At 33.7% G+C, this 26,280-nt stretch overlaps 1 protein-coding gene across 1 annotated transcript in view; it reads right to left on the bottom strand.

The window, feature by feature from the left end:
- LOC149789989 (uncharacterized) overlaps window positions 1-26,280 on the bottom strand; it is a 226,954-nt gene that overhangs the window by 143,888 nt on the left and 56,786 nt on the right. Inside the window, exon 3 of the mRNA XM_089972076.1 lies at window positions 23,814-23,855. Within this exon, the coding sequence (XP_089828202.1) occupies window positions 23,814-23,855 (42 nt within the window). The remainder of the gene's footprint in view (window positions 1-23,813; window positions 23,856-26,280) is intronic.

The raw sequence follows: 26,280 nt of genomic DNA, 5'->3' as shown, positions 1-26,280 counted from the left end.
AAAATGAAAAGAAAACAAACATGTCACATCAGTGTGCATGGATTGATGTCATCATAAAAGACCAATATAGGGTCATGTTTTAGGATTTGCAAACATTACATTTCTGACAAAGAAATAACCAAAATAGCACCAAAATCTGCTGAACAATTTTAAATGGAAACAAAAGACACTAAGAAATATAAACTGAGGAATAACATCAGGCACCATGCCTCAGTATCTGCATGTATACTGCTAGTCCCTCTGCAAGAAAAATACGTGTAAATTATAACACATTCAACATTACCGAGACGGTGCCATTATACCCTGGATTCCAGTGCCAAGAATTCCTTCTTCGTTGCAATGACAATATTTGTAAATAATCCAACCCAATGTACACCTCCAACAAAACTGTTTCAACATGTAAAAAGCCATCTTGCTATTTATGTTACAAGTATTTAATTATGAAGCAGTTGGGGCAAGCCATCTCCCAGGGTAGCAAACCCACAATATGTCTAGCAAGTTGACTATAAAATCTGAAATATGCAATCCTGATCAATAGTAATTTTCTGAAACCAACAATGAGATTCTTGGTCACGAACTGTTCATTGTCGCTATGCCTAATTTTGTTATAAAACTGGCGTCCAGTCTATAATGATGCAGTCTGCAAAAATTGTTGTCAATATATTCAATGAGGTTTATATAATGTCTACTATGATGAATTTTCCCAAACACTGACTGCAACCAATGACAATTGTTGCTAACATTGAAAGGGCCTATTCTATTGATTTTGCTTCAGCTGCAATTTTCTTATAAAACCTAGAATGTGCAATATCAGGCCTAACAATGATACATAACAAGTGGCACAGCCATGAAGGCAAACTGTGATGAAACTCTTGTCACCATTCCTTCTGTCTACAACAAGTGGACCATCAAAACAGGTGGTCTCATTACCTGAGTCAGCACATTATGAAATATACTGATCTGAAGACCCAAATTTAGGTCTTTCTTGATAGGTGTGGGCTCAATACTTTGATCCATTTTGTTATGGTTTCCACGCTTTTCTAAAGATAAATTTCCAGGTCATTTCCAGGGTTTTTCCAGGATGAAATTACTTTTTTCAAGGTTTACATACAACAATTATTGAATGGAATTAAAGAACATTTTAGATTATAAAATATGCCTTTTCTAAATCTAAAGATGTTTCTCTTTCAAGACTCTCCAAAAACATCGAAGTCAGAAAAGATGATTATGTACAAAACCACAAAATGTATCACACAAAACAAGTTTGATTACATTCCTACAAATTGGCATGTGAAGTCATTTCAATGTACAGAATAAAAATTCTACCTTTATTTTGCTGCATTATGTTGCTAAGTGGGAACAACATAATGAACATAAATTATGTTTTGTTTCCTTTCAAACCTTTAATTCTAAAGAATTCTATAGCAATATATATACATGTATATATATATATATATATATATATATATATATATATATATATATATATATATATATATATATATATATATATATATATATGCATCTCATAGGAAGTAACATTTCATATTACAGTATTAAAAAAAATAAATGCAAATAATTAGAATCTTGTCTTGTAACGAAGAGTTTAACCATGAATTTATCTGTGCCAATAAAACCCAAAGATTTTTCAAACAACCTAATCTTAAGTTTATCTGGTTAAAAATCCATCATTAAAAAAAAAACATTTTCAAAAGGGTTGATTTAAATTTTGACAAAAGACCTTCAAAATGATATACTGTTGTATAAACAAGGACTGAATTTTCTTTTAATTCAACTTGTCTTCTTGTAATTTGTTAAACCAGTCACCAAACCTGTATTGATACATGGGCTCGTATCGTTTATTAATATATAATACAAGCAACGACAATTTCTCATTTCAGCTCTGAGATTCAACAATTTAGACTACAAATTTGGCTTAAAACAGCAGTCCGTTTTCTAATCCAAGTTTCCTCTGAATATTCCCACCCCATTTTTCATATTTGGACATTCAGGTTGGAGTGGGGGGTCATTGTAACAGCATAAACGTGCAGTCGCGACATATGGCAGTCACTTACCAGCACACCTAGAAAACTTAAACTTTTGTAATATCTACTCATACCTGCATGAAATCAATAGGAAAATGATTTTCTCAGAAATGACAAGTATTATAATTGTTAGACAAAACTATAATGGTGTAGATGAAACCTGACCCAGTACTCGCCATTTGCATTACTAGTCACATGACTTTACAAATCTTAAATGATGACATTGGAAGTCCAATAGTCACGTGATAACAACAACCTCCTTTATAAAGTTGTTCTCTATGGAGAATTTTGTGTTCTTTCGTTTTTATATTTTTATTACAACCAGTATACAACTTTCATTTAATATTTTTTTAACTTTTTTCACTACAACATTTGAAAATATGGGTTGTTAGATTTGTGTACTCATGTGACTAGCAATGCAAATTGCGAGTACCAGGTCACATTTCATCAATGGAGTAATTTTTTCAAGTCTTTCAACAGATTAAAGACATAATGATTTTATCCATATATGTTTATTGCAAGCAACCAAATGATCCATACTGCACCCTCCAAATATTCTTGTTAGAACTCGATAAATTTAACTCAGTTTAGTTATGACCCAATTACATGAGTGTTTCGAGAGACAAGTGGTAGCGGAAAATTCCTGGGGTTTTAACGACTTTCATCAATATTTGCGAAATTCAAGGACTTTTAACAATTGGGAAAACAATTATCATTTCTCTCAACTTTTTCCTGATAATCCCGGTAGCATGGGAACCCTTATGTTGTGTATATAGCAAATCATCCATAAAGGCTATCAGAAATATTTTAAAATTTTCATTGAGGAGTATTTTATTCCATTTTGTGTATATAGCTAGTCATCGATAAAGGCTATCAGAAATATTTTAAAATTTTCATTGAGGGGTACTTTATTCCATTTTGTGCATATAGCAAGTCATCCATTAAGGCTATCAGAAATATTTTAAAATTTTCATTGAGGGGTACTTTATTCCATTTTGTGTATATAGCTAGTCATCGATAAAGGCTATCAGAATTATTTTAAAATTTTCATTGAGGGGTACTTTATTCCATTTTGTGTAGATAGCTAGTCATCCATAAAGGCTATCAGAAATATTTTAAAATTTTCATTGATGGGTACTTTGTTCCATTTTGTGCATAAATCTCGTCATCCATAAAGGCTATCAGAAATATTTTAAAATTTTCATTGAGGGGTACTTTATTCCATTTTGTGTATATAGCTAGTCATCGATAAAGGCTATCAGAATTATTTTAAAATTTTCATTGAGGGGTACTTTATTCCATTTTGTGTAGATAGCTAGTCATCCATAAAGGCTATCAGAAATATTTTAAAATTTTCATTGATGGGTACTTTGTTCCATTTTGTGCATAAATCTCGTCATCCATAAAGGCTATCAGAAATATTTTAAAATTTTCATTGAGGGGTACTTTATTCCATTTTGTGTAGATAGCTAGTCATCCATAAAGGCTATCAGAAATATTTTAAAATTTTCATTGAGGGGTACTTTATTCCATTTTGTGTAGATAGCTAGTCATCCATAAAGGCTATCAGAAATATTTTAAAATTTTCGTTGATGGGTACTTTGTTCCATTTTGTGCATATAGCTAGTCATCCATAAAGGCTATCAGAAATATTTTAAAATTTTCATTGAGGGGTACTTTATTCCATTTTGTGTATATAGCTAGTCATCGATAAAGGCTATCAGAAATGTTTTAAAATTTTCATTGATGGGTACTTTGTTCCATTTTGTGTAGATAGCTAGTCATCGATAAAGGCTATCAGAAATATTTTAAAATTTTCATTGAGGGGTACTTTATTCCATTTTGTGTAGATAGCTAGTCATCAATAGAGGCTATCAGAAATATTTTAAAATTTTCACTGAGGGGTACTTTATTCCATTTTGTGTAGATAACTAGTCATCGATAAAGGCTATCAGAAATATTTTAAAATTTTCATTGAGGGGTACTTTATTCCATTTTGTGTATATAGCAAGTCATCCATAAAGGCTATCAGAAATATTTTAAAATTTTCATTGAGGGGTACTTTATTCCATTTTGTGTATATAGCTAGTCATCGATAAAGGCTATCAGAATTATTTTAAAATTTTCATTGAGGGGTACTTTATTCCATTTTGTCTCATTTTTAGGATTAGGATCTCATCCACATATTCAAAAATATTTTAAACCCAGTCTACACAAACTTGAGACATCAGGAAATTAGACGTTACTAGCAATTGTCAAATTTAAATAATAAATTGACTGACATTTGGGACATGTGCACACACAAACCCCACAAACGTTTGCAATTGTAAAATGCAGTCTAAAACTGTTTAGGGACAACTGGAATAATGAAGTTTACAATATATATCATGATTAAGGCTGCAACAGTCACACCTGTAAATTGGCTTGGTTCAGTTTACTCAGCCTGTACAAGTTTTCAATCTTAGTACAAGTAATTGTGTAAACAAACAAACATGTGGTTGCCAGATGCAGTAATTGCCAACTCTAATTAAATGATATGTTTCAACATCTTTTTACAGTAGTAGGACTTTTTTTTTAATTCTTTTCAAAATATATCAATGATTTTTCGCATTGAATGCAGCACTGGTAGGAAAAATAATGAAACTGATAAGAATCGGTCAAACAACACTTTAAGTAACAAAACACATCCGATCAATTTAATGGTAATATTGAAAAAAAATCTTTAAACTATATGTACTTACCTTTAGAAACAAAGTTTCTTAACAGAATTTTGAGAATCATTTCAAATATGTAATCTAATTTAGTTTCATCAGCAATCTTGAAAAAAACAAAAACAAACTTGCATGCATGACCATGCAGAAAGTGTGACTGTATTATCAATTACTTCATAATATACACACACGAAGCAAGAGTACATCAAAATATCATTATGATCAGAAGGATGTTTTGCCTAAATTGTCAGATATATTCAATGACAGATATGTCTTGCACTGAAACCTGTCATAATAAGTGGTAGAAGACTTAGCAAGGTAAAGTCTGCACATTGTCAATGGCTTGTATACAAACAGCTGCCGTATGTAATCCTAACATGCAGATTTCAGAGGAAAGGTTGAATTTCAGTTATAGTATAACATGTGCACATTTAAAAATTTGGTACACACTGCAGCTTTAAGTGCAATCCTGTGCTGTGTTGTACATGGATAATGCACTGATGAAGCATAGTGTTGCAAAGTGTAGAGTAGTGCAGATGCTGACACGTTCAATTTTGGTTGGTGAGGAGTGTTACCAGGTGACATAGAAGGGTGTAGTGTTTTCCTGATGCAAGGCTTTGGGTCCAGGGATCATCAATTTATAAAGATATTGTAGAACATGGATCTGCTAAAACAAAAAAGCCTGACTGGTCCATAAAAAAGATGCATTCTACAGCACCGCCTAACGATACTCACTACCTACTTTGTCAACAGTTTGGTACAAAACCATATCTCCCATCTCTTTCTTGTTAATACCACACTATAAAAACAGCATGAACAATGACTATCCTAAACAACTTCAGCATGTAATGAAGGCTTTGCCTAAAATTTTGAACAGTTTATGGTAGAAAGGGAAACTTATGGAATGACTGATTATTTCAAATCTGAATGATCCTATGGTATTGTATGTTTACTGTTCTTATCCAGTGTACAACTTCTCCAACAATCTTTGAATAGGTCTTAATAAACAAGTTTATTTTTCAGAACCAGTCAATTTCTAAAGAAAATAATCCCAGCTATTTCACATAAATTAAAATGACTAAACTTTGATTCTGTGCATTTTTCATAAATGTCTCTATACAACTACAAAAAGGATGTGGCTTTACACCGCCTAAAGGACATAGTAATTTGTAGCAAAAGGTTTTTTGTATATGAACAGGTCATAAAAGTCTCGTCTGTTTTAGCTGAATCCAAGTAAAGCAGTCCTACAGACCTTTCATTAGATCAGCTGGAAAGCCATAAGGAAGACGTATGGAATAAAGAGGGTCTGGTCTGACAGTTCATGCAAACTATAAAAAAATCTGTTTTAATCTTATACTCACAAAAGTTTTCCTGCCTGCCTCTTTCGTGCTTGTATAACAGCGATGGTTTGTTTGGTTGGCTTGTCTATGAGTAGCATCTTCCCAGAGATAACCAGTCAAACTCTTATCCAAGCATGTAACATAACATGCACTTCAAAGCAAATGTTGAAACTTTAATAGTTTGGCACAAACTCTTTCGGCTTATCCTTATGTCATTGTAACCATAAGCACTTTATCAACCAAAGACAGGAAGTCAATTCATGTAAACATTAACTGGATAGGTGAAACATGTAAAATCTTGTCTTATACACACAAAAAAACAAGACCACCAAAACAAGTGCACATGTATATTTTTGAAGCTGATTTAGGAAAGCATATACAGTACTTGAATGGACTGAAATTTTGATTGCAATACCCTGAACATATGGAATCGAATAAGATCCAAAGTTCAGCTGGCAGATGAAGCTTGTATGATCCTGTATGATCCTGATAAAATATCCTCAATGAGTTAAATGTTGTTTCTCATTAAATTCCACTGTTATCAAACGAATCTAGAACAGAGACAACTTATTTTTCTGTTTCACCTACAAATATTTTTCAATTAGTCTTTCTCCTAATTAGTCATGTGAACGACAAGAAATTTAAGTAGGGTTCACAAGGTCCTTTCAGCTTAGGCCTGGATGTTCTGAATAAAATACACTGTTAGGCCTGGATGTTCTGAATAAAATACACTGTTAGGCCTGGATGTTCTGAATAAAATACACTGTTAGGCCTGGATGTTCTTAATAAAATATACTGTTGGACTGGATGTTCTGAATAAAATACACTGTTAGGCCTGGATGTTCTGAATAAAATACACTGTTCACGGACTGCAAATAGACAGTAAGAATATCCTGAGAATATAAATATCAGTGTAAAACCTGTTAAACAAGTAAACTGTCTTAAAACAATAAATCCTAAATCTCATGCCAGGCATCAATCACAAACAAATATGTGCATACGGTTAGCATAATGTTCATGCATTCAAACCGTAACAAGACCTAATAGCTCAAACACAGACATTTTTTATAAAAAAGAAGATCAAGTTAGTCTCCTCAATTTATACCAACAAACCCATCCATTTAAATCCAGAATTGAGCAAATATCCTGTGTATTAAAGAGAAATAATGCCAAACAAACCAGGTTTTATGAAGCTGTAATTTGATTATCTTTAAAACTTGTTATCAACAAACTTGTCAGTAATCTGTAATTGTTGTATTAAGATCAATATATAGAAAAAAACGTATGCACACATCTATTTCCTGTTGTAGTCAATGATACTGTCACTCCATTTGCACAGTGCAGTGTATTTACAGCACTCATCAATTGGAAACTTTTACATTGCATGACTCCCCTTGTAACAGCTTCTTCCAATTCTGCAACCAATCAGTGTCTAGACTTGTACACCAACCAGGTCAAACATATCTTTTTCCCTGAAAACTACACAACTGTACAAGACCTGCTTTGTTACCTAAGTTAGAAAAATGTACTGACATACTGTTTCTACCAAATCTTACTTCAATAAGAAATTCATGACAATAGGTTCATTCTAGTCAACACACCAACATTTTTTTTGATACATGTCAAAAGTCATCTCGAGGAATCAAAGTGATTTGTTTTCACATCACTGATGACATGACCTTATAACCTCATTATGACACACATTTCATATTAATTACACTAAATTTTATCAACAAATAGTAATGCCAGTTTCCAAACCACTGGATTTCAATACCAATCTTGTTATAATGAAATTATCAAGGTTTCTACAACTGCAGATCTATTACTAAGTTTAGAACTTTAAACTAATAAGTATGTCCAATTGTTCTCCTGAATGTGAGTATACCTATCAGGAATTTCAAGATTTCATTTACATTTTATACTCACTGAACTGTAAATACTACCTCCAAAATGAATATTTAATACACCTGCCACATACAGGCAAATAATGTATATATATATATTCATGATAGTGAACCATTCCTATTATTGAAAATTCCTTTATTCAGATCTGAGGCATGCACTGTATAACAAACCAATCCTTTAATTTACACTTATCTAAGTATTACAAATACCAACACATTCTTGCATTCACAGCAGATTTGTGAAGCTATCGATCTCAATGTGAGAAAATTGAATGCCTTGAAACACCAACTCGTGAATATAATCCAGGTTCTGGGCTAAAAACTTCAATCAGCATCATCTAGTCAGAGACATTCATGCATTTTTCAGGCGAATCTAATTTAGATCTTTATATACACTGCACTTTAATTGGCATCAAATTCTCTGTACCCTTCACATTATGCCTGCAAATTAAAGACATTCCTGAAACAAAACATCCTATCTGCCAGGATGGATCCTTGATTACATCTTTGCCCCACTCTCCAATTATCGTGTCATCTAAATAATGTAAATCACAGAGCCAATTTTGTGTATCATTTTGGATTTACTCTACGTGCAATTAGACGAAAAGTAATGCCAACTATAAGTATACATCTGCATTTACCGAGGGGGGGAACATACTTCCAATAAAATCCTCTCTTCTCCTGGCTTTGATTCATGTAGCACAAGACCAATGTTTAGTTTATTAATCTTCTCAGAAAGCTGTCTGACTGATTACAGTATACAATATGAGATAGTTAAAAAATTTAAATGCCACCTCACTATGTCAATGTATTCACAGATTAGGTCATTTTTAAATACAACTATTTCTATATATGCTCCATTATGTCTGGTCCCGTTGTAAATTATATGGCCCCCTTCTGACACCTCACAATGAATAGACAGATCTGGGTCTATTAAGTTATCTAGAGCAAACACAATGATCTGGAGGCACATCATGTAATGATAGATCAGGATCTATGTTGTCTGGACTTCGAAGGAAGCATGTAAAGTATTGCTGTTGTGATAATTCGATTTTGTCAAACATCTGTCACTTTCAGAGAACTAACAATTACTTCATTACAGTATCTATAATCAATCTTGATTAAAATTCAGTTTTTGCACCATTGCCACTATTTCGGACTGGATTAAATGACCATCAATCACTTAGAAGAAATCGTTAAATTTTACCACATTCTCACGACTAGTCAATCGTGTGCCATCCAATATTCGCCATGTCTTATTATCCAATTTGCTTCACTTTCAAAGATCTCACAAGCTGCTTAGAAACTAAACATACAGGGTACTTTATGAAACTGTTTCTACTAGAGTCAACTTATGTGATCTATTTAATTTCCTTGACGCACTCCATTCAGGACCAAGAAAGGATGCATGCTTCTAATCAAAACTGAATGATCTAAAATCAAAATAATCCAAGAATCTCTCCTTATTTACCAAAAAGGTAGCACTGTATATAACATGCACTTTTATCCAACTTATTTCTCTACTTATCAAAAACAACTCCCATTTGATTTCTGTTCTGCTATGGATGAATCTCCCATCACAATGATACAACAGCTGATTTCTCTATCATTCAAAAATAAATTTTCTCTTATTACCCTACCAGATACGCCACACACAGGTTTTACCTGTCTTGCACTAAATCATACTTATGTTAGTCAGCACTGTCATGACTATAAAACCTATTGTCTCCACTGTATTACCAAAGATATGCCCCTATCCAGCTGGCATATAACCCAGGCATGCACACTTTACTACTCAGTAAATTACTACATACTTCAAAACTTGTTTTACTGTTGTCAGCTGCTATTGCAAGCAATTAAACCTGGGATGTAGGCAAGGACATTCCCTCTCTGTATAATGTACTGTATATGTATGGATTAAGATACCATAGCAACCCAAATAAAAGTTCCTCTAGTGGTTCAAACTGCATCCCATAAAATATCAACTGCATTTTAAAATATCATATATTCATGCATATAGGTCAAGCAAAACTGCAAACAACAAAGATCCTGATCTGTCATAGCCTAATGCACCTGCAGATCAGGGTATATATTGTTTGTTCTATAGATTACTCATAACAAACTGCAAAGACCCAGATCTACCAGCACATTTATGTGACAGCAGATCGGGATCTGTGCTGTTTGCAGCTGGACTCAACTGAATAAGTACATACAGTAATCTGTGTGAGAAGTAAAACTATGGCAATTTAAAACTGAGGATATTGGCAACAACTTTCCCTGTCTATCACAGTAACATATGAAAAAGAATAGACCCCACTACCATATGTATACCAACGGTTCTTCTCTTGAGAACATAATTGCATCTTGTGAAAGCTGCTTTTTGCATTATGGGATATAAGCAATAATTTCTCCCCTCTGACAATGTACCTTCTCTGTGGACTTGGGGTGATGAATAGGTCCTATGATTATGTTTCAACTGAGACATTCTTGGATCTTTTTTTTTTTTACAGGAGTTCAGATCTGACTTGCATTTAAGGATTTTGGCCTTTGATGTCTTTAACATACATTTTTGGGGTTTCTCAACTTACTCAGCACTAATAATGAGCCAGGATTATGTTGATGTGCCATGCAACTATCTATCTAAAAAAATTGCTCCCCCACAAAAATTGATGATACTACAATGCATATATATATATATATATATATATATATATATATATATATATATATATATATATATATATATATATATATATCCCTTAACCACAAATTTAGATCCCCAACGAAAAATTACCCACGTAGGATGATGACCCCCCCATTTTCTTAGTGTTTCATTCCTAGAAATTACCACAGCAACTTGTATTTGATAAATCAAGGTCAATACTGTAATCAGTGGTAATTAAATATTAGCGTTTACATGTATTTGTTTTATTTTTTATTTTAACCTTATGAAACAAGAATTACAAATCATTTTATATTGTTTCAATGCACATGTTTGATAAGGTATCCGACAGCCGTAATTTTATACTCACTGCCTTAAATTGATATGTGAGGTAAGTAAGGATATAGAGAAAACAGAAAAAGCATAAGTTATTCAAACAACAGTAATACAGAAAATGACAGAAAAAATATTACAAAATAACAGTACACTGTATATGAAAATAAATTTAATACTCATTCAGATCGATCCTTCATTCGAGTAGAACTGTTGTTGAAACATTTAAATCCTTCTGAAAGCACATTTCATTTTATCCATGCATTTTTAATCCAAAATAACAATCCTGTAAAATACTATAACTATTTCTTGAAATACTATTATTAATGAAACACTATGTGTATATAATAATTACAGCAGAGTATTAAAGCTCACACTTCAAATGTTTTTGGACAAATCCACTGTATCAACATCATGTCAATCAAGTCTCATGGTACAGCAGAACCTGTCTTGAAAGACCACCTCTTTTGACAAAAAATTATGGTCTCTCAAGACAGGTGATCTCTCATAACAGTGGTCTTTCAAGACAGGTTTTACTGTACTGATAAATGCTTCTCAGGTAAATAATACCCAAAATTGCTGAATTAAACAAGTCTGGCTTTCTCAAAACCACTGATAATTAGGTCCAATCTTTAACTCATTATAGCATGAGCTGCAACTAACCATTCAGCATGGGAGGGGGTCTAAGTTGAATTTTACCACTCTTAAGCCACTGTGTTAACACCATGATCATCAGAAAGTACTGATGGTGCAACCTGATGGACAGTGGTTTAAGTACAAGATCATTCATATGTACTTTAATAACCGATTGGTCTAGTGCTGATGGCTGCAATGGCTTCCTTTGATGTTGAGCACTCAAACAAAAACATGGCAAAAGTGATTAATCTTGACAGGTGTTTTATTTGTGCTCATAGAGATGGAATTATTGTTTTAGTGTTGTTAGCTGCATCGGCTTTGACTGATGTTATTCACATAGTCGAAAACATGGTGTAAATATTGAACATGCCAGGTCTTTAATTTTTGCTCATACAGGTGGTAGTATTGTTTTAAACATTGAAGTGACTGCCATTTGCGTTGGCATAGTTTTATTCTTTTGTATTCTTTATTTTGGGTATTTGTAGAGTTTAAACCATGAAATTAAGTACCTACTAATATGCAAGGTTTGACCGGCAAAACCACGAATTTAAGTACCCATGAGAATGTCATTTTTTAAATTCAAAACCATGAAAATTGAGCGATAATAAATGATAATACAGTGTGTGTGTGTGTGTGTGTGTGTGTATATATATATACACACACACACACACATGGTTCTCACTTGATATATCTTCTTCCAATCTGCCACCAACCTCACTTTTTGCCAATAAACTGTTATGTCCTGATTGTTTTGTTCTATAGTTCCATCATTCACACACCTCTCTTACCATCTACCAAGCACAAATGTCATCATATAATAGTAATGTATAACCCTGATCATCCACCAAGACCAACTGGTTACCCATGAGATTCCTACCATATGTAAACCTGATGTTCTTGATTAGTCACTCCTCATACACAATACTCCCCATTGCACCCCTCCACCAACTTGTGTGACAAACGGTGGCTTCCTAATCATCTGTTTAAGAAGCAGTGATTACCACTCAACATTATTAATCCTGGCTCACTGAATGTTATAGTGCACAAATTTTATATATTTTTGCAGTACATTCTGTCACGGTCAGCGTGACATGTAACCATTAAGACTCATGTATCGGCTAATCTCACCATAAAAGGTAGCTTCCAATGGCTAACCTGTCTTGTTTGAGAGCAGGATTGGATTTTAATTAGGACCCACTAGGATTTCAGTCTCATAGACATGTTGGGGCCCCAAGTGGCCGAGTGGTCTAAAGCGCTCTCTGTTATGGATCACTGCCATCTCACCTCTATCTGCATGGGTTCAAGTCTAGGATTCAGCCAATGTGGGTATGTGAGAAAGCTTGCCAGTAGCTTCTCGTGGGTCGGTGGTTCTTCCCGTGGTTTTCCCGGGTTCTTCTGCCACAATTAATACTGGCCATCATGCATAGCCTATCGTGTGCTGAAAAATGGCGTTAAGCCCCATAACAACAACAACAACTCATAGACATGTTAATGTAGGGTCAAGTGGAGGAAATGACAAATCAGAGACAAGCCAGAGACAAAATTATGGAAACCTTGGGCCATTTGAAATAGGTGTCATATAATGATATTTTCCAAATAGTTATTCATAAAGGTAGACTAGAAAGAATTATTCTGACTTCATTTTGGTGGTTAGAAAAAGTTAATCCCACTTGGCTAAGCAAAAAGAGGGTGTGTGCATGTTCCGAGATGAATTTCAAGGTCTTAAAGTAACTTCCTTGCAAAACTCAGCAGTCCAAGTTTTTCTGTGGAAGGGGAAACTTATCCAAGAGATGAAAATTTGAGGGACAAGTAAAGAGAGATTTGGCTTCATAGAAATGGGTGCGAATCTCAGAAAAGCACAAGGTATTTTCCCAATAACATACAATAAGTTCATTTATGTAAGTTGGTAATTATTTGTTGAATTTATTCATTTTAAATTCATATATCAATTTTCCCTAATTTCTGAAGCTTCAGGTTTGCACGCATTTGTCTTGAATGTTACATGACTCTTTTATTATATGAATAAGTTCAAATTGTCCAGTGAAAACCCCGTTCAGGTTGCATAGCAATAACAAGATTTTCAGGATGGCAAATGTGGTGGCTGTTAGGAATTTCAGACTGCAAGCACGTTAAGTAAATGTCATATCTGTGTTTGTGCAGTTTGCTGCTGGACTCATTTTATAAGCAAGTATGTACAGAAACTAACCAAAATTTAAAATACGATTTTTTGGATGAAAACACTGAATTTTATGTCCTCCTACCTCCCACTGGGTACTGACAGAAAAGGTGAATCAACAAAAAGCATACATATATGGTAGGTGTCAGATGCTTGTCAATGTTGTTTTTTAACTTCAATGATGCTAATTTAGCCAAGCCATATGCTGCTTTTGACAAAGTAATCTATAAAGTCAAGCTGTGCATATTGAATATCCCAACTTCTCAGTAATAAGTTCCAATTTAATCAACAAACTTTCCCAATAAAATGAATACTGCATTTTATTCAAGAATGTTTTGCCATGTGAACATCTTTTTTTATACATCAGTTTATAGGCTTGATGCATTAATTAAATATAAGGACTGTAAATACAAAAAACCTTTTTGTCTTCTTCCATCAAGTCAGAAAATCAATAAAAGTGAATAAATCAAAGCATCTATCCTAACAGTTAAAAAATGGACCAATTAAAGCAGAGTGTTCCAACTACAGGCCCATGGGTCATTTTTTGTGTGGCCCACACTCATTCAAAAAGTCAGTTATATAAGTACAATTGCTATAATATATATACCATGTATGGCCCATAAACATGACATATTTCGTCCACATGGCCCATGGTGTCGAAGATGTTGGACCTCCCTGAATTAAAGAATCTAATAAAATATGAGAAATAAAAGCTTACTTTTAATCCCTTATCAGATCAAGACCAAACATAACAGTTACAATATACATGCTGCTAAGATATAACACCGATAAATTGACAAATTAAGAAGAAAAAAATAAGGAACGTACTGTGCTGATCAAATTTTGTTTTTAAAGCACTTGTCCAGGATGGATTTTTTCTTCTGAAAATTTACTTTTCCCACCTTACTTTTCACTTATCCCAAAGTTGTTGACTTTCCAACATGTGCCAGTTAAGATATTGTTTAAAATAACTGCAAAGCATCATTCCTTCAAAGTCAATAAAATTAAACCAGGGATAACAATTAACCCAATATGAAAATTTCTTTCTTTTAGTTTTGTCATATTTGACAGTTTTTGTTGCCACAGATTATGATCTTGGGGAAAACAGTTTCTTTATACTCAGTTGCACTTCATGTTATCCCTTCACTTTCACATTTTTTTCTTCTCTGAATCTGCTTTATTTCCATAGTTGCAAATATTTTAGTAAGCTAGTTTTATCCACAAAGTAAATACAATTTTGCATGACAACTAATTCTAAAGTGATCATGAAGCATATTTTGTTGTTCGGTAATCATAATGTGAATGTGTTCCTTGAAAAGTGATATCACACAGAGACCTTAATCCTGTATAATCATTATAACTTAAAGAATCATTACTGTCATTGAATCAGTTAATAAAGGAAACCAACACTAATGTAGGTTAACTTCCTTTCTTTAATTTAATTACACTGACTTGCAGGATTAAAAATCACTGTGTGCCATTCATGAGAATCTGGTTTGAGCAAACACTATAAAACAAAGCCACTTAAAACACTGCTAATTAATCATTCTAGATTCGTTTTGTTTGGTGTGTTTTGATTTGTTGATAATTTGGTCATTTAGCCAAACTCCAGTCATGTATTAACAGAACATGCACACATGAAACAGATATGAAAGACCACCAGTAGGTGTGATACAATATTTAAATGTATATATGAATAAGGGTAGAATCAAACCTGAGGGCATGAATGACCAGAAAAAGGTAAATGAAATGAATAAATCACAAAAATATGGACTTCCCTGACTTTCTAAGATAGGAAAAAAGCAGATGTCACATGCAAGAGACTTGGAAAATTGTACCTTTTCAACTTGAGAAAAGACCAGTCTGGTACATTGGGTTGTGGGATTTTATCAACCCTGATGCAACTATGCATGTGCGTGCGTGTGTGTGTGTGTGATTAGGATTTTTAATGTAGCTTTTAACAATTTATCACTACAATGTCTGCAGTGTGGCAGTTTATAGTGATGTCTAGCACTGGGACATCATGCCGAAGAAACGTATCATGATGTCCCTCTCAGTCACATTATCCTGACACCAGGCCGACCAGTCCTAACACTAACCTCTTAATGCTGAGCGCCAAGCGAGGTAGCTGTTAGTAACATTTTTGTAAGTCTTTGGTATGACTCAGCCAGGGTTTGAACTCACGACCTCCCACTTCCAAGGCGGACGCTCTAACCACTAGGCCACCAGAGTGGTCGATGCAACTACATACATGTATACCTTTATATATATACATAAATAGGTAAAGGTAATTGATGTAAGTAATTTTCAACATAAATATTTCATGCTGTTTGCAGAACTTTATGTACAGATTAAAAATCTGTTTCTCCAGTAAAATTTGTTCAACCAAATTCCATACATTTAATATTCAAATTTGTGGAGGGTTAATTTTTCAAATTGACCCAATGTATTAACTCCCCTGTCTAAGGCTCAGTTTTCTATTATGAGTGAATTTATTTTAGAACAAGAAAACCATCCACTAATGTAGATGTGTATTGATGGCACAGCCATTTTAAGTAACAAGAGTCAAATCGATGGGACAGATGCTCAAGTAGATAAAAAAGAATTTCTGGGAATTCAACTTACGACCATTGCTTCTCAACTTCAGAGAGATGAACCCATCTCTGCTATTCTTCAGTGATAACAGGAGTATCTGACGCTCTGATGCATGCACATAATCAATTGAGGCAAAGAAGAAATCACCAGAAGTCTTTTGGTGAAAACCCTATGTAATTATGATCATCAATACAGTGGGAGTAGTGACAATAAAATTTTTAAGACAGTCATCATAGCAGCCATATTGAATTTAAAATTGGCATCACTGTCCAACAGGTATCAAAGAAGTCTATTGGTAAAAAAAAAAAACGTTATTATGACTATCCTTTTAAGAGTAGAGACATATAAAAAAAAACGTATCTGAAAAAGTTGAATTGTTGGCCCATATTAAGTGTGATTCATTTTTCATTTTCATTAAGAACCAACCACACACCATAAGAACTCTTCCGATGAAAAAAAAACATGCTTAAATATTTTCCATTTTCATTTAGGAATATTATACCATCGGATAAATCACTATCCCAAAAGTACTTCTGGTCCATGACCAGTAGAGCTAAAACAAATGATGGATTTTGTGCAACATACTATCACAAATGGTAATTAAATAGTTTTAACACATTAACCCCTGGAGCTTTTTGTCATTTTCACCTGAAAATCGAATAGGAAACACATTTTGAAAGCTATTTCTGAATAGACTCGAAAACACCAAATCCCCGGTGATCTTTCAATAACATACTGCCTAGCTGTGTTAGAAACATCGTTTTTCATTGGCTATTTGACTCGTGCATGAGCAAAAGGGTAAAAGTTGGTTTTCTTGTGCGTTTTTTTTGGTGCTAAACGGAGCCATTATTTTTGTATGGAGATTATTCCAAATGCCCCTCTTATCCTACTTTTTGCAAAGGCTCATCTGTCTGTTTGCAATTCATACTGGTTTGCCTTAGATCTGAGATCAAAGAGTCTAAAATCCTGATACAAAATCGAATTCTGACCACAGGCGAATTTTGGGTAGAAAAAGTAGGATAAAAAAAATGAGTTTTTTTAATCTTTTTTTTGTAGCGCAACTAGATATTCCAGATTATTTGGTATCACTGTAGAGCTACATCTGTCTACCTTTCTATAATACCACCCACTTTAGAGTATCATGCATGACCATGACGCTACAGAGCTCGGCAGTAGGCTACTACCTTCTGCCCCATTAAGTCGTCGCTAGGGGTTAATGTGTTAAAAAAACAATATCTATAAGGGCAGATATACTTCCTAAATGGAAACAAAAAGTATGTGTGTATGTGTGATTTGGATTTTTACATAGCTTTAACAATTTTTCAGTCATATCGCAATGATGTCTGCAGTGTGGCAGTTTATAGTGATGTCTAGCACTGGGGCATCATGCCGCAGACTACATGTCCCACCCAGTCACATTATCCTGACATCAGGCCAGCCTGTCCTAACACAAACCTCTTAATGCTGAGCGCCAAGTTAGGCCGCTGTTAGTACCATTTTTGTTAAGTCTTTGATATAACTCGGCTGGGGATCGAACCTATGACCTCCTGCATCCAAGGCAGACGTTCTTACCAATAGGTCACCGGAGCAGTGAAACAAAAAGTAGTTCCCAAAAGTGATATCACAGCTGTGGCAATATCTTTCTTCTCCCACTGATATATCTCAGTGTCTTAATATGATATATAACAGCAAATATGTTGAAAAATGAAGTCAGGAGATAATGGGTTATATTTAAAGGGGATACGGTTCTGCATAAAGTATTACATTTAAATGGGATAGTGTTGTCCATGTACCAAATCAACGAACTACAAATGCTCATTTGTCAATAATTTTAACAAAAAATAATAACCATACGCATTTATTTTCCTCAATGATGTTTAACTAAATCATTCTCAAATTTTAAAATGGATAAATTAAGGAAAATGTACATACTTTAATAAAAAATAAAGATACATTTACCTATAATATATAATAATCAAAGTACTATACCAGAGTACACAATGACTAGAAAAAGTGAAATATTAAATGATGTATCAAAGAAAGCCTTTCATAGATATTAAATCAACTCCTCACCTGATGACACAGCAGGTAAGGGAAGTCACTACAAATATATGCGAAATGTGAGTTACTGAGGACGCAAGATAGTTTTTATGCACAAATTTAATGTTGCACACACATGCCTAATACAATTCATGAAAAATAAAATACACAAGTGAGGTCAAAAATGTCCATATTTTTGGATAGGTATAATACAGCAACACATAAGAATATCATTCACCTGACCTGACAAGTCGGTAGAAATTCATAGAATAAGAAGTTGATGCACCCCACCCACAAATTTATACATGCATTTTTCATATCTGAAGGCCATTTTTGAGAACTCCAAGCCGTTTCCCTGGGTGATAATTTTGACAAACATCGTGTACTTAACAGCTTGATGCAATTGAAAATAGTTGTCGTCCCATCTGTTTTTGAGATATTTTACCTGCCTTGGACCAATGTGTCTACTTCTGTAAGTGGCTAGCTATGCTTCCTAGACAACTATTGGTATTTCACTGGCTAAATAATGTGCAATGACTACACAGGGTGTACATGCCTCACATCAATTTCAAGAACACCACAAGCCAGAAAGACCAAATTCACAAATATATCCATATCTTTAAGTATTACACAATACTCACTCAAAAAATCATACCTTACCCTTAAAAGTTAGAAATTTGCTAGAGGCCAAGATAAGAAACTGTTCTCTGCCACCTGAAAGTGTCTTTCCATAGCATTATTTCCCAGGTTCCAAGCATTTTTATTGCAAAAATGTCGCTATAAGGGTGTAGTCATGTTTAACATGATAATGTCTGCATTTAAATGCTGTACTTCTGAGCATGTTTACAATAAGTAACACATGCTGTCATAGTTAAGAAGATACTTCCTTCTACTTGTCAATAGTGTTGGATATTTACACTGGTCCCACTACAAGTAGACATCACAGGAAGTAACTTTTTAGAAAAGAGGAAGTAGTACATTGAGTCTTCCTCTCGATTTAATCAATGATCATCTGGACTTTTTGACGTTTGAAACTTTCTTATATCTTGATGACTTTTTGGCAATGGAGTTTCTTAAATCTTGACTTCATTAGGGTCTTCTGGACTCTCTTTCTTAAATCTTTACCTAATTAAGGTTCTTTTGGACTTTTGGGCACCTGAGACTTTCTTAAATCTTGACTTAAGGTTCTTCTGGACATTCTGGCATCTAGCTCTTAAATTCGGACTTAAGGTTTTTCTGGATGTTTTGGCATCAGAGACTTTTATAATTCTTGACTTAATCAAGGTTCTTCTGGGCTTTTTGATATCTGAAACTTTCTTAAATCTTTACTTAACAGGGATCTTTTGGACTTTTTGGCATCAGAGACTTTCTTTAATCTTGACTTTATCAAGGTTCTTTCTGGTCATTTTGGCATCTGAGATTTTTTAAACTTGATCTAATCAAGGATCAACTGGTCCTTCTAGCATCCAAGATTCTTTAATCTTTACTTAATCATGGTTTAGGCATCCAAGACTTTCTTTAATTCTGATTTAATCAAGGTTCTTCTGGATGTTTTGGCATCTAAGACTTTCTTATATCTTGACGAACGTTTGGCATCTGAGACTCTTAAATCTTGACTTAAAGTTTTCCTGGATGTTTTGGAATCAGCGACATTTTAAAATTTCGACTTATGGTTCTTCTGGACACTTTTGCACCTGAAATTTATTAAATCCTCAGGTCCAAGCATTTCTACAGCCAGCATACTAAGTACTCATCAGTAAACATCCATCAAGTTGTCATGGAGCAAATGTCTTTAAATCACGATAAGACACTAAATTTTCTAACCTGATAAAGTCAACGATGGTGCAAATAATGCAGTACCAGTACACACTGAACAAATCTGCCATATTTTTTTTCTTTACTTTGCTGCTAATGTTTTTACTGTCGTTTAGTTGGTTTTGTGTTTGTTTTTTTAATTTGGAGGGAAATTTACAAACAGAATTCCCCATTCTAATTTTCAGTGAACTTACAAACTATTTACAGATTCAAAAAGAAGGCAATGAAGATGCAGATTCGACATTCCTTCTGTAATATGAAACATGTAAATGTACAAATTATAAGAATACATGAGTGGAAATTTATCATATACAGAATATTTACTAGTTTTCTACAGACATGCATTCTATTAGTGCTAGCCGTTTTGTTACTGCTGTTGTTAGTTATAATCATTATAAGCCGATTTAACACCAATTAAGCAATTGCTAGCACCACTGTATAATAACTAGTCAAACCTTGTCCAACAGCTACCTGCATAAAGAAACCACTGCCTGCAGCATTTTGTAGTCTTCTCTGAATTCTTACTACTTTGCCTGCATATAGTGACTAATCAACTCAACATTATCAGCAACCACGTTCTGTTTTGGTGGTCCTCTTGACCAGCAAGCCCTGCATACTCTGTATAGCAACCATCGATCATTACCGCTTAATGTCTATTTCACCTCCTATCTGAATTAATCACCAGCACTTAAAAAAGTCATAATTTCACCAGGTTAATTAATTAAAACAATTACACCAAATATCTATATGCACATATTGATGGTTCATCATTGCCTTCAAATACTCCTACACGACTTTAAACTGCATACAAAAACCACCTGTCCTTAAAAACTGCCGTTGCGTGGTACTGAGGAGCAATTAAACACAGGTTTGACTGTTGATGTTAAATTATATGTTTCATTATATTCAAAGAGTTAGTCAGAAATATCTTGTCCTGCTTTCACTAATGTCTCCATACTTATAGGTTAGCTTTCACAAAACATTTTTGAAGGAAGACACTGTCAATATTCTATCTTAGACACTCAGTTCCAGTTAAATTAGGCTTCAATGTTGTATAATACAAACCAGTGATTCCCAAACCTTCAGGTCACAACCCAAATCAGGGTCATGAGGACGTTAAGGAGGGTTGCCAGGATTTTTTTTGAGGGTGTCAAAACTTATCAAAATGTGGAAATGAGGCTGTAAAGCTCAGAAAAAACAAATGCTTTTTAGGGTTGCTGCCAAAACAATATTGGGAACCACTAATATAAGCCATACTATCTGAAATTTTTCATATCCTCTGATTTTTCATACATAACAAAAAAATAACACAAGTACTGTGAACAGTGCATAAAAAGCCCACCCAAAAATTAACAATCATTTTTTTCCCTTCAAGCTTTGTGTGGGAATTTTCAGAAAGAAACTCAAAGTGGACAATGTAAAAAGCAATGAAAATAATCACTGAACAGATACAAAGTTGGTATAATAATATGTATGAGCTGCAATACACGTCTCTTTCAATAGGAAAGACACACACAAGTTAATAAAAAGGAGGTGGCATACACCAAACATAAGTGAAATGGGCAAACAAAATTTCAAACACTCTGTTTAAAAGCCCAATTTTCTTTCCCTAGTTACATGTACTTGACTTTAATTTTTTTAATCTTAAAACATTTTGAAAATTCATGTTTTCCGATCTGTACTTACATATTTTGTGACCACAGAGTCTGAACCTTTATATTTATAGGTTACTGCATTTGCATGGGAAAATATTAATGAGTTTTTCTAATTTAAATACTGCACAACCTTGGGAATGCAGTATATCCATCCGAAAAAATGAGTTCATATTCTCCAATAAAAATGCAGCAACATTGTTATTATATGCTCATTTTCTTATTCTACCTAATGCTTAATTATATAAACAAAATGCAATACAAGAAACAAAGAAAATGAATGTAAGCCGTATTCCAAACAAAATACACACGCGTAGATTCATCATTACACAACAACAACATTATTACTGCGCACATAACTCTGCCCATATAAAGTTAAAGATATAGTTAAAATTGAAATCTGGAGTCATATTGTAAATGAATGTGCATTGCAACAACTTTTCCATCTGATCTGAAAAGAATACATTTTGGTATTTTTTTTCGATTCTACGAAATTTCATGATTATGGACTGGCTTTATATGTGACAATTCCACATGAAATACATCGGATCAAAGAAGCAAGGGAGAAGCATGTTGACATCTGCAAATGTGTTTCTGATTCTGTCAAGTGTCATTGAATGTTTGAAATGATAATATGGAAAAAATATGAAGTCTTTCAATTGCAATTATCAAAAAGACACTATTGACTTTAATGCTTATTTCATTTTGAGTGCAGTAAGGAAGATTTAATTCCACTTATATTCGAAATTACAGTACAATTCCGAAATGTGTAATCAAGACTGAGAACCTATGACATGGCTCTTGTAATTCGGATTTGCAGAACTAAGAAAGGGCATTTTGAGGAAATTCTGGATGTAAAACTGTAAGTATATTTTTTGCAATTCTTATTACCAGCAAAAGAAGACAGTTTACGCCTTGTCACTTGTATGTTATTTGTACGACACTTTCTGGTGTCAACTGTATAGCTAGCCTAAATCCGAAACATTGTATCAAAAAAGTTAACGCAGAATGTGCCAAAGCTGCTGGTAAGTGGCAGTCCACGAAACATCTGCTTTAGTTCATTCAGAAACAAATTTAATCAACCAAACTGTAAAGCGCCTACTACACGAGTGTACATGATTTGTTTACAAATCAAAAGTGCTGTCATCTGCATCCATTGTTTGTTTACAATAGAAAGTAGTTCCTTTATGCACATGAATGCAATATGAAGGTGTGCAATATCGTAAAATACTGAACAATTCAGACAATGTAAAGTTAATGGAGAAAAAAAATGAGCATATAATAATTGCATTTCTTTCATAAAAATGCATACATTAGCATTTTTCTTTACCCAACCCTCAACTAATGTTTGTCATGCCTTTTGGGGAGAAAAATGGGACATAGCAATGCTGACATCATTGTGATGGAGGCAGCACAACTATATATATGTTGGTAATTTCCATCAAGAAAAGTAAGCGACACAATAACAACAGGTAATGCATTATTGATATTAGACAATATATTTCAAGATTTTGCAAAATTAACTGTGCCAATATGAATGCAGTCAGCTTTCAGAATTCAGTGCTGTTTGGATGTGCAGAAGGTGGCAGGGCCTTCAAGCAAACATCAAGCACCTGCTGTTTTAAGGAGTGTTATATGAAGGATGGGACTGCATGACCAAATACTGTAAATCATATTTTCACATCATTAAAATCTGCAAATACAGTTAATTCTGCATAATATTTCAGTGAATGGCTGATGCCAAGCACTTATGCAACTTATCGTTTACCCCAAAAATGTTTGCAAAAATAGTTCTCTTGCCAAATTTTATTATATTTTGTATTCTCTGTGAATGTGTGACCGACAGTATTTGCTCAATGTAGACACAAGACCTGAATATGATTTAAACAAGAGAATATGCTTACTCAATGACTTCTTCGTGATTAACTGATGTTTCCTCTTCATCGCTTCAAGTTCAAAATGAAAACTTGCATGTAAATATTTTTTGTCATTTAAAAAGCTTACAATATGGTGGAATTAATGATCCATGATGTAATATATATATATATATATATATATATATATATATATATATATATATATACACACACACACACAAACATATACATACATACATACATACAAGTCAAGTTCACGCGCAAACAACAGACCCTATACAGTTTGCAACTGCATCTGCCAAATACCATATATACTCACTTGTAAGTTGCATCCAACTGCAAACAGCACAGACCCAGATTTGCCATCAATAATGTACTGACAAATCTGGGTCTATGTAGTTAATTAGTAGTAATCAGTAGAAGAAAAAAAACAATATCTACCCTGCTCTGCAGGCAAATTACGCTAAGTCAGATCAGATCAGTCTCTTTGTTATTGGCAGTTTGACTCAACTTAGAAGCAAGTATATATGGTAAGTGCAAGTATATATGGTAAGTGCATATATATATATATATATATATATATATATATATATATATATATATATATATATATATATATATATAGACACATGGTACTAATTCCATCATTCAGGAATCAACTTCAAAACAAGTGATCACATCTAATCAAAGACTCAAGTCTGTTGCCCTACCTGCAACTTGTGTTACTGCCATGGCTTACCATGGTCAATCTCCATGCTCTATCATGGGACAGTGATCCAGAACGCATAAATTTAAATTCATTATATGTATTTATATGCCTTCATGCAAAAATGTCTGGTTGAAGAATATTCAAAACCATTATTGGTACTGCACTAATCTTTGACCTTTGACCCTATCTTACTGATCCCAAGGCACAGGCACAAAAGTTATACCCCTCTTGCAAATAGAAACTATCTCATGAGCAACCAAATATACAGTTTTCAAATTTCCAATTAGTGGTTTATAGACAGATGGATGGATGGACTGACAGATAATCACAATTCCTAGTATATCATTCAACAACAGTGGAATAACGATGAGCCAGCCAACTTACTTTTAAACTGACCTATTGAAGTTAGGTTAGACAAACTGGTAATTTGCTTGCCCTCATTTACTCATTTCATCTGCGTGACAGGTGTATAGCTTTGTAATAAAAGGTACTTTTTCCTGCAGGACTTTAACATACAATTACTCGAACTCACTTTGCACTCAATGGAAAGACACAGTAATAATAATTCCGTCAATTAACTAAATAGATTAAATGCCCCTTCAGATAAAAATTTATGACCAAATGTCCTATGACAAATAAAATATTCTTCCACACAACCATCATTATGACTCTTCAGAAAACATGGTATATAAAGAATACTTTCATGAAACTTCTTTTACAAGTAAGGTTTCCATTATGTAACAATCAATAAAACTCTGAAAATGGGATACATTTCAACTGTTTCTTGCCCATCTGAAGTGATTGATTTAAAAAACAAAAAACAAATACCAAATGTACTTGCTTATAAGCCGAGTAAGATTACAAACAACAGAAATCCTGATCTACCATAGCATAATGCACATGAAGATCTGGGTCTAAGTCATTTGTTCTATTGATTACCCGTAAAAAAAATGCACAGATCCAGATCTGCCAGCGCATTTTGCCATGGCACATCTGACTGTGCAGTTTCCAGTTGGACTCCTGCGGTACTCATCTTCCAAAGCCTTAATGTATATTCCAATTTGTCTTGGCCATTAAGCCATTTTATACATTTGCACTGATACAAAAGAAAAGACTGGAATAACTAATTAATTGGACACTGATCAAACAGCAAACTGCATACTAATGGAAAAGTACACAAACAACCCATTAGACTTTTGACTAGAATCTTAAAATTAAGATGCTTTGCCTATCTTTGAACACTAAAGAAACTTAAACTTTGAGTCAATTAAGACAAAGATATGCAAATATTTTATTAATCTAGAGTACATGCTTAAAGTACATAATGAGATCAACAGAATCCTTAATTGGTGACATCCTAATAGAACCTTAATCTGCTGCCGCATTTCAAATTGTTAGATCTTGGTCAGTGCTGTTTGCATTTTACAAAGTACATTGTCATAGTCACCTACTTTAAATCATAAATGCTGCATGTCTGCAAGAGTTGTCTCCCCTACAGCATTTCTATAAACTTTAAGCTTGCATAAGTCTGTTTAAGTTCGAAGTCAGATCAATTTCCTTAAGTGGCTGAATTATACAGTTCGACTGAAACTTTATTTGCAAAACACATTATTTTCTGAGGTATACTGTAAATAAATCTGCAATTATATCCCTGCTTTCAATCATTTTCACCCCACCCACCCCATAAATGAAAAAAGTGAACTTTTTGTACAAAATAATGAGACTAATACAATGTCAGTCATAATGATATAATAATTGTTAATATGTTAAGGAGCACATGTAGCA

This window comes from Sinohyriopsis cumingii, chromosome 10, assembly GCF_028554795.1.
Source record: "Sinohyriopsis cumingii isolate HCF-2022 chromosome 10, ASM2855479v2, whole genome shotgun sequence".
Taxonomy (NCBI): domain Eukaryota; kingdom Metazoa; phylum Mollusca; class Bivalvia; order Unionida; family Unionidae; genus Sinohyriopsis; species Sinohyriopsis cumingii.
This window is presented reverse-complemented; position numbering and strand designations above follow the sequence as displayed.